The sequence below is a fragment of the Lathyrus oleraceus genome, chromosome 4, assembly GCF_024323335.1.
Source record: "Lathyrus oleraceus cultivar Zhongwan6 chromosome 4, CAAS_Psat_ZW6_1.0, whole genome shotgun sequence".
NCBI classification, from domain to species: Eukaryota; Viridiplantae; Streptophyta; class Magnoliopsida; order Fabales; family Fabaceae; genus Lathyrus; species Lathyrus oleraceus.
The window spans coordinates 140939972-140950646 of record NC_066582.1 but is presented as its reverse complement, the minus strand read 5'-3'; the positions used below and the strand labels follow the sequence as shown (position 1 = coordinate 140950646).

General features: G+C 32.4%; 1 protein-coding gene across 2 annotated transcripts; it reads left to right on the top strand.

Moving 5' to 3' along the window:
• The first annotated feature begins 6131 nt into the window (after positions 1-6131).
• On the top strand, positions 6132-10581 carry LOC127074128 (guard cell S-type anion channel SLAC1). Of its 2 annotated transcripts, XM_051015422.1 has the most exons (4): positions 6132-6250; positions 8094-8747; positions 8978-9786; positions 9891-10581. In XM_051015422.1, exons 2-4 carry the CDS (start codon positions 8238-8240, stop codon positions 10264-10266), a joined length of 1695 nt encoding a protein of 564 aa, XP_050871379.1. In that variant the 5' UTR covers positions 6132-6250; positions 8094-8237; the 3' UTR covers positions 10267-10581. The 2 variants fall into 2 exon arrangements, with proteins under 2 accessions (XP_050871379.1, XP_050871378.1); XM_051015421.1 differs by lacking the exon at positions 6132-6250 and having other exon boundaries at positions 7956-8747.
• Positions 10582-10675: the final 94 nt, after the last annotated feature.

The following is a 10675-nucleotide window of genomic DNA, read 5'->3' as shown; positions in this document are numbered from 1 at the left end:
TTCTTCTTGATTTGAGAATTTTGATTGTCTTCTATAGTTGACTAGATTTTTATCCGAATGCTGAACTTCATTCTTTTTAAGGTATCGGTTATACCTCCTTACAAACATCCCCATGTCTTTATTCGAATCTTTATCATCATTACTTGATTCACTCTCACATGTATCATTGGTGGATGACTTAGAACTTGAAGCATTTAAAGCGATAGACTTAGCTTTCTCCTTCTTTTCCTTCTTTTGACTCTTCTCATGTTTCTCAAGGTTCACGAGCTCTTGCTCATGCTCTTGAAGCTTACCAAACAATGTTGTCATGTCCAATGTTCTTAGATCATTGGCTTCCTTAATCGTGGTGACCTTTAGTTGCCATTCCCTGTTAAGACATCTTAAGATTTTGTTAGTAGCAACATCATTAGGGGTAGTTCTATCAAGAGACTAAACGATGATCAACAACTATCTTAATCAATCGATTAATTGCACATATCCTTGATATAGTTACCGCTAATGATGAGTTAACACAATAAGAGAACAAGTAAAATATTGATAAACTTGTGTGAAGTTAATTTTATCAAACACTTGGTGTGCACTCCACACCAAGTCTCAATTTCACTACAATTAATTGTGCAGAATTTTCCTTAGTTGTAATCAAAGTGATTGCACTAATTTATTGAATAACTTTAATGCACAACAATTAAGCGATATGAAGTTTACAATTAATTTCACATAAGATTCAATTTATGCAGAATTTAAAGAGTTAGAGAAAGAGAGAACAACACCAGATTTGTTTAGGCAGATTCCCTTTCGTCCTCGCTTAGGGTACGTCTGCCCCCAATTCCAAAACTATAATTGAGATATTTATTATCAAGTTGCAAAGTTTATACAAGAGAAGAAATGATCACCCACCAAGTAAACCTAAGTGTTGTTGCAGATCCTATTTACTTCTCTCCCCTTGATTCGAGTTGAACCAAGATCTTCAAGCGTTCCGAACAAACCTCCAATTGTAGCTACCTTATTGCAAGACCTCCAATTGCAAGAACTCCACGTTCTCCAAAACTCTAGCTCGACTGATTTCGATCGCAAGACGCTTGAACCCAAACATTTCTTCATAATTATCTGGTTACCGTTACTTGTTTGAACGAACCCACCGTTTTTCAAACCTTTCACTCGGTTGAATCTATGAAACAAAGATTTGTGCAAAAAACCCCAATTCTTGGAGGACCAAACCCAATGGTTTTATTCAAGAAAAATCCACTCAAAGTCTCTATCCAAACTAAGATTACGCAATCCTATTTAGACGTTATCACCACAACAATGCACTATGATCAACAAAAATTATTATGTGTAGTTGTTGAAATATGCAATGAAAAATGAAGATGAAGAGGAACTTTAGTGTATATCTTTCACTTTTCTTGTTGTCAGTTGAAGAAGAGACTCTAGAATATATATATATATATATATATATATATATATATATATATATATATATATATATATATATATATATATATATATATATATATATATATATATATATATAATGCATGGACCAAGTAACAGACACAACAAAATATTTTTGCAAAAATACACAGCATGGTTCAGACCCGTGGCAACATGGTTCAAATGAAACAGGCAATGAGTCGACGCAATAGGTGGATGCGTTGACTCACTTAGTTTTCCCAGGATTGAGTCGACCTATGACTCGACCTGTTCAGACCTGGGAGTTACACAAAATGGGATATGTATGAATGAGTCAACCACTCCAAGGCGTGAGTCGACTCAAAGTTCTTAAACTGTCAAAAATTGATTTTTGAGACGTATTTTGGTCAATTCAAACCATTCTCTTATGAACCTAAGGTACCAATGATAATCAAGTGCATTATTCACATCAATGAGATGCTCCTATATGCATGGACACATTAAACTTACACTTTGAGCATGTTGGGGGATGAATGCATTCTATGATATGATGACACCGGTCAAAGTACACATTGTGAGCAACTAAAAAGGATTGACATCATTAAAACAAGGACTAAGAATCTTTGCCCTCGCATCCTCCAAACCCCTCAGGTGCCTGCAGATCCTCGGGTGTCTAAGTAGGGGACGCTTATATCTTACAGAAAGACGAAGGCGGAGATGCATGAGCCCCAGAAGTTTACGCATCTGCAAGTGCACGGAAATATCATAGTAATATAAAAAATTATCGAACCCACAAAGATCAATTATCAATCTACCATTATCTACTATTTCTATGTAAATCTAAGACGATGATTAAAAGTTTTAAGTACAAAAGAACTAATTTGAGTTGTAAAAACGATTTATAAGACGAGAGTGCAAAATATGGTTCTTGTCGACATCTAGCGCTCATTAAGTCATTAATTATAATTAAGTTGAGATAATATTTTATGGTAAATAAAATGAACTAATTTAAAAGGTTTGCTCGCTTTCACTTAGTCGGAATCGAATTTCAACCTAAACTCGATATTGTCCGCTTTCGTGTGGTCGACGTGTTAAAGTGCAAAACTTATGTTTTTGATGATTAAATTCTTTTAGTTACTTAAAAAATTGTTAATGTTGAAAAATTAATTTAAATGTGCTTTTGGCTTTCTCTTTTATAATCACATTTTTAAAAACTGAATTTTTCTTAATTAATTAAAATGTTTAAAGACACTTTTGGTCCCCCTAGTTTAGCCGTTTTAAACAATTGATCCCCTATTACAAAACCTACGATTTTGGTCCCTTAATTTTGAAAACATATTGATTCATTTAAAAACATATTAATTAATAATTATCATAGTCACCCTTGCCACATAAATAAAATGAATTAATTTAAAAGGTTTGCTCGCTTTCACTTAGTCGGAATCGAGTTTCAACCTAAAATCGATATTGTCCGCTTTCGTGTGGTCGACGTGTTAAAGTGCAAAACTTATGTTTTTGATGATTAAATTCTTTTAGTTACTTAAAAAATTGTTAATGTTGAAAAATTAATTTAAATGTGCTCTTGGCTTTCTCTTTTATAATCACATTTTTAAAAACTGAATTTTTATTAATTAATTAAAATGTTTAAAGACACTTTTGGTCCCCCTAGTTTGACCGTTTTAAACAATTGATCTCCTATTACAAAACCTACGATTTTGATCCCTTAATTTTGAAAACATATTGATTCATTTAAAAACATATTAATTAATAATTATCATAGTCACCCTTGCCACATAATTAAAAAATATTTTTTTATCCCAATCATCAATGCCACGTCTGCAAAAGTGGAAGAAGACCACAAAAATCCAAAAATGGAAGAAGACCACAAAAATCCAAAGATCATCAAAATTAAGGGACCAAAATCGCAGGTTTTGTAATAGAGAGACCAATTATTTAAAACGTCCAAACTAAGGAGACCAAAAATACATTAAATCCTAATTTAAAAAAAATACTTTTACGGTGTTAATAATTACAAACTGATTTTTTTCTAAGTTCGAAACAAGTTATGTTTCTTTCGAATTGCAACCGGTATCTCTATATTTTAAATTTCGTAATAAACAAATTATTAGAAACATAAAAGTTTCCAGCCTTTAAACAATCCTCAATTAATCATAATTTTTACGACTTAAATGCGAGCACCGTCGATATGAAGATCCTCATATTACGGAATCGACAAGGTTAGTCGGACATATTTAAAACGGGACAGAAACAATAAAGTATGTTAAGAACCAACATAATAAGCATGATATAAATAATAATACTATAATATAAGCACATGCAAGAGTAGTAGTAGTAGAAAAAATGGTGAATGGAAAAACCTGCAATACTTAATATAATTAAAACTTTAGAAAATAATAATGCAGTTAAATTCTTGAATAATCTTCCTAAAATCTAATGTTGACAAGATTAAAATATGCTAGATCCAAATACATACAGGATAATGCCAAAACTTAATTCCATGATGCATTTATCACTCAGTGTGAGCGAATAAGCGCTTTTACAAACTGACTTTTTTGTCTAAAATAAAATTTTAAAAACTTGGATGATGAGAACTGAATTCTAAGGACCTATTTATAAAGTAAAAATTTATACTAAGGTGTCCCATAACATGGAGAAAATAGTGGAGAAAGTGGTGGAAGTAATCTGGTCAGGTTTGAAAACGTGCCAAAAAAATCTGAGTGGAAGGCCGATGACATCATGGTGCTGACGCTAGAATTCTTCTGGATTTGTCTTCTAGTGATTATGACCCCCCTTTGCCACGTCATGACGGACGTCATGCTAGCAAGGTGGATGTCATGATTGTGTAGAACTGCGTTTTTGCCCCATTTCGTCGTTTCACACCATTTCTTCGCACAATCATTCTTGCAATCAAAATATCTGAAACAAATAACAACTACAAACATAAACCTATAAAAAGGAAGAGCAAAAGACTCAATTTTACATGTATATCGAGTCGGAATTGCGATACTTTTCCAAATTATCAAACTCCCCTACACTTGAGTTCTTGCTTGTCCTCAAGCTAGTCAGCTAGCATAAGATCAATGTAATGCAACAACATGATAGAAGAAACATAAGGCATAACAAAGTATCGAAACTACTCATACGTGGATGGTGAAGATTAGCTCACCTAGGATCGACTCAATAGGTACTAATGCAACACTAAGGGCATTGTAACAACACAAACCAATCTCGTGGAAACAAGTCTCCCTCTTATGCATATGAGTTCCAATCATGCCTTTGAATAAAAGTCTAATTTATCTATTTGTTTTAATCCTCTTTCGTTTGTGACACTCACATTAAGATCCTTTATCTTACACACATGACATATAGTCTGTTAGTGATTATGATAAAAAAAATATCTCATTGGATTTTCAAAATCTCTCTCTTCTTTTTCTTTTTCAAAGATATACATATTTTTTCTTTTTGCAAGTTCAACCACCCGTTGGTCTAAATGATCGGGTGATAGTTACATAACTTAGTAAATATGGTATCACCTTTCTATTCAATTATTAGCACGAGATTATTCACTTATTATTCGTCGACCAACCTAACTCAAATGTGTGCCTATAGATGATGCTTAACTGGATATAAAAACTACTTTGAAGATTTTTCACAAATAAAAGCCTAATACTAAAATTCAAAAGGGATTTTAACTAACATGCATAACTGGGAGATTTGAGGTGTTAGAACAATACCGAATTTGTAGGATTTTCCCAAGTCTCCTCGACCTAGCCTCACTTCTTCACATCCTATATACTTTCGAAACGAACTAAGCTCCCTAAGTCTTTTCAATTTTTTTTGGTAGGACTTAAGAAAACAGAAAATTCAACAAATAACGGGAAACCACACATAAATGACTCGACAACACATGCAAAGACTCAAAACATACACTATGCTATAAAAGTAAAAATAACTAAGAAATACTAAACATATAATAACATAAAGGAAGCAAAATGAAATCTAAAAACATAAAAATAAACAAAATCCCATACTTTGATTTGGAGTAGGAAAATATTTCAATTGTGTTTAAAATTCTAATTTTCCCTTTTTTATAAATTTGATTTAATCTTGAATTAGTAATGATTTGGTTTCTAAAATTGTTTTAGTTGTCCTTTTTTTTATTTTAAGTTGCAGAAACTTTATAGTACAACAATTTTATTTTAAAAAAATCCTAACCTCTTCCCATTGAATTTGAAAACTCGCTTCATATTTTATTTATGTTGATTATAGTAATGGTAAGTTAATTTTTGTTCTATTTCCAAGGATACAAATTTTCAACTCTCTTCTTAAAGACAAATTTTAAACTCCACTTTTTTTATTAGCTTTATACTGCCTAATTTTATTCTACCTAGACATTGTATTAATTCAAATTTCACCTTGTTGAAATTATGTTTCAAAAGTAAAATGGAAGGATTTTATTTGATTTTTCAAATTCCTATTCTTTCATCGGTTTAAAATTGCGTAATCTTTGAAGTTGATTTATTTGGTTTTAACCATGCTTGTATTTTTTATTTTCGGTGTAAAATTGTGGGGTTACCCATACTTTTATCCTTGATGGTCGTGGAACACCAAGTGTGAAAAGAGTGTTCATTCGTGCAATTGTGAGATCTTAAAGTTTGGGGGTTGTTGCAATGTGTTGTTCAATAGTGGTAGCATGAGTCAACGCTCGCTAAAGGGACGCAAATATAAGCTACAACTGAGTGGAAGAATAAATGGGATGATCATGTAATCTTATGGATCTTTGGAGTAAAGAATATTGCATAGGAGTCTACTTGCGGAGGTAAGGGCACTTCTCCGTGCCGATTATAACAATAGTTATGTATTATGCAATAAATTATATAATACATAATTGTTCTGAAGAGAAAAAAAGAATTAATTTATAGTTTTAGTCATAAATTTTAATCTTGACTAAAAACATATAAATACTACTTTTATACATTGTGTTTTTGAGTATAACTATTTGATGTGAATTAATCTTTGTTTTATTTGCGATTGTTATTATTATGTGTGGTTGTGATGTGAATCGACTTACGATTGGGGTGGATGATTATGTGAAATAAAAAAGATGATGTGTTTGATGATGTGATACTATATGATTGTACGATTGTCTAAGTGGCAGAATTTGTATTTGCATCATCATGACATGACATATGCATTTCTTTGTGGTGTCTTTCTAGCGGGTTATCTTCTTCATTGTTATTAGATGAATTCTATGTGATGCCTTAATGACGGGCCGGTTATATCAAGATCATTTAGATTTAAGAACATGCATATAGTTATAAAAGAATGATTTTTGTGGATTGTATTTCTTGTAGGCTTTTATATTTTGTATGATTTGTTTAATAATTCCGTAGTGTATGTTTTGTTTGATTTGATATGGATGATAGAAGATTGACCCCTTACAAATAACACATATTAGATACTGAGAAATTAAAGATATTAATTGATTGTGATATGACTTGATAAAATGTCGCATGTATTCGTGGGAATGAAATTGAATTTATAATTTTGTAAAAAACATTATTTTATTATCAAAACTTAAGAAATGAGGATTTGTAATGTCTTAAGTAGTTTATTTTAATATTTTTTATTAAATTATAATTTATAGAATTTATTATGAATGATTATTTTGTTTTAAATACACAAAAAAAATGATCACATACTATTAAAGTGATAATTTTAAATAATATCTTAATAAAAATTTGGAATGTTACATTAAATAGACTGGCAAATAATCTTCCAAGTAAAAAAAAGTTTTCATAATGATAAAATAGGTGTAAATAAAAAAATAGAAAAAGAAAAACAAAGAGTAATAATAATATCTACAACAATATATAAATAAATATATAAAGGGAATACTTTATTTTTGTGTAACTTTTTTTCTACAATTTTTATCCTTACTTTATTGTATAACTTAATAATTTTAATTGAAACTACTATTATTATCTTCCACCTAATTCCGTACCATTAACTTCTACTTCATTTGTTCCTTTTTAAATGTCCGTTTTTGATTTTTTACGCATACCAAAATTAATCATTATTGTTACTTTTCAAAAAATAATTCTTTTTTTATCTATAATACCCTTAATTATTTATTACATTCACTTTATTTTTTTCTCTATATAATTATGATGATTATTTAGGAGTAATTTTGACAAAATTGTAATTAATATTATCTTGAATTTTGTTAATAACAATTAAAAAGAAACAATTTTTTTTATAAAAAAGTGACACTTTTAAAGAAACGGAAAAAGTATTTTCTATTATTAACTTCCACGTGCTGTAATTTTTTAAAGTTATGATGACATTAAAAAGCGTCTGGACGCTAGTATAATAATAAATGGCAAGAGAAAGGGGCGCAGAAGGAAGAATGTAAGCAACGGAAAATAAGAAATGTGGGAAAATCAATGGCTTTGTGCCTTGTTGGCGTATAGTTATGGTTAACAGCAACTTTTTTGGTTGAAATTTATGATTAAGAGCAACTTGAAAGCAATAATGGTATGATGATCAAACTCAGTCAAAAAAAATAATAAACTTCCAGATTTTCACTCACGAGATGTTCGTCCCATAACACCAACTTTTCACTCAAAGCAGTGGCTTAGCTTCCATTTCATCTTTCACAGGCATGTCAACCTTGTCTTTTCATTCCTCATGAGGTACATGTGTCCTTCCCATTACACATATATAAAAACAACACCAACATAATTAAAGCTAGTAATCCAAACTGAGCTAGCTCAAGCATACATTACTATAGCCAAGAAATATTAATGGACAAGAAACCGACAAATCCTTTCCAAACTCATTTTATGGACATACATGAAGAAGTTTTATCAGAAGGAGATGAAGAAGGGACGATAAAAAACGAGGAAAAGGAAGAGAAGTACTTGAATAAAACAACAACGAAAGCTCGAGAACCGAAGAGAAACCGTGGAAGACTTAACAGACAGGTTTCTCTTGAGACGGGTTTTTCTGTTCTGAACAGAGAAAGAAAAGGTAAAGATGAGAGGAAGGTTCTTACAAGAAGTGGAACCAGCTTAGGAGGTTTGAATCCTGCAAATAAGATTGGTTTGGAAGGACAGAAAAGAGATTTCAGTATCTTTAAGACGAAATCCACTCTCAGTAAACAGAATTCTTTGTTGCCGAGAAAAATCGAGAAGGAATTGGAGTCTCAGAAGATTAATGGCACTTCTGGTGTGGATGATGATTCTGTTAATGCAAGTGTTCCTGCTGGTAGATACTTTGCTGCTCTTAGAGGACCTGAGTTAGATGAAGTCAAGGTGAGAAATTGCTACCTAAGTTTTACATTTTTACCTAAAAGTTGCATGAATGCATGCATGTTAGCTAGATATATGCTATATATCTTTCCAAAGACTCAATCACAGTTTAAAATTAATGGGATTTTAAAATGATGTTTAAGAGAATAGTTGATCAGATTTTTTTTATTTTAAAATCGTTTTTAAATATGTATAAATGATCAATTATAATGTTGTGCATACATTTGACACAGGACTATGAGGACATCCTTCTCCCGACAGATGAGCAGTGGCCGTTTCTCCTTCGGTTTCCTATAGGATGTTTTGGTATCTGTCTCGGCCTAAGCAGTCAAGCGGTTTTATGGCATAATCTGGCAACAAGTCCTGCCACAAGGTTTCTTCATATTACACCAAATATCAGTTTTCTAATATGGGTGTTAGCCTTAGCAGTGTTGGTAGCTGTTTCCATCACCTACATTCTCAAATGCATATTCTACTTTGAAGCAGTCAGAAGAGAGTATTTCCATCCGGTTCGTATCAACTTCTTCTTTGCCCCTTGGGTTGTCTGCATGTTTTTAGCCATCTCTGTACCCTCTAAACTAGCCCCACAACAAACCCTTCACCCTGCCATTTGGTGCACTTTCATAGCACCTTATTTTCTACTTGAACTCAAAATCTATGGCCAGTGGCTTTCTGGAGGCAAAAGGCGTCTATCTAAGGTTGCAAATCCCTCTAACCATCTCTCTGTATCTGGTAACTTTGTTGGAGCAATTTTAGCTTCAAAAGTGGGTTGGAAAGAACCTGCCAAATTCTTTTGGGCGGTTGGTTTTGCACATTACCTTGTGGTGTTTGTTACACTGTATCAGAGATTGCCAACAAGTGAGGCGTTGCCTAAAGAGCTACATCCTGTGTACTCTATGTTTATTGCAGCTCCCTCCGCGGCTTGTCTTGCTTGGCAGAGTATCTATGGAGAGTTTGATGGGATATCCAGAAATTGCTATTTCATCGCCTTGTTTCTCTACATTTCACTTGTTGTCCGGATCAAATTTTTCACTGGTTTTAGGTACAATCTTGTCTCTATCAAAATATAATACAACTTTGGTTCAATAATCTAGGTTTAGGGTTTAAGGTGCTACGGAATTTAATTTTGTATCTTTTTATGGACAGGTTTTCAGTGGCGTGGTGGGCTTATACCTTTCCCATGACAACTGTTTCAGTGGCAACCATCAAGTACGCAGAGGAGGTTCCTGCCTTCATTAGTAAGAGTCTTGCTCTTGGACTTGCATTTATGTCATCAACTATGGTCTCTGTTTTGTTTGTGTCCACTCTCCTGCATGCTTTCTATTGGCGCACTTTGTTCCCAAATGATCTTGCTATTGCCATAACAAAGAGGAAGCAAGGCGGAGAGAAGAAACCCTTGAAGAAGGCCTATGACATTAAGCGTTGGACAAAGAAAGCTCTGACCAAGAACTCGGAGAACAAGGATAATAGTAAGAATAATGGCTACAACAGTTCATATGATAACAGTAGTGTCATGGTCTAGGATGGGTAGCAGCATACTCCTATATTGCCCTTATAATTCTAATGTGGGACCATGGATTTATATCATCTTGAGCAGATTATGCTTGAGAAACCTATATTTGAATGGTAGTTTGTGTTTTAAATTTTGTTAAAAATGCTTTATATGTAGATTAGCTTATGCCTAATTTTTAGATACCTCATTTGTTAGTTAGACTATAGCTATCTTATCTACTTGCTTTAAAAAAAAATTAAAATGCTTTATATTGTACACCAACATGCTACAATACAAGAGTTTAGACGCGTACAGTTACGACTGCTCTTAATGGCTAATGATCCTTCCCGTGCTAATCAGTTCAATCACTAAACTAATAATATCATGATTTATATTTTGATGTGAAAATTCTAAGATATATGGTTAAACCAGGAGTAAG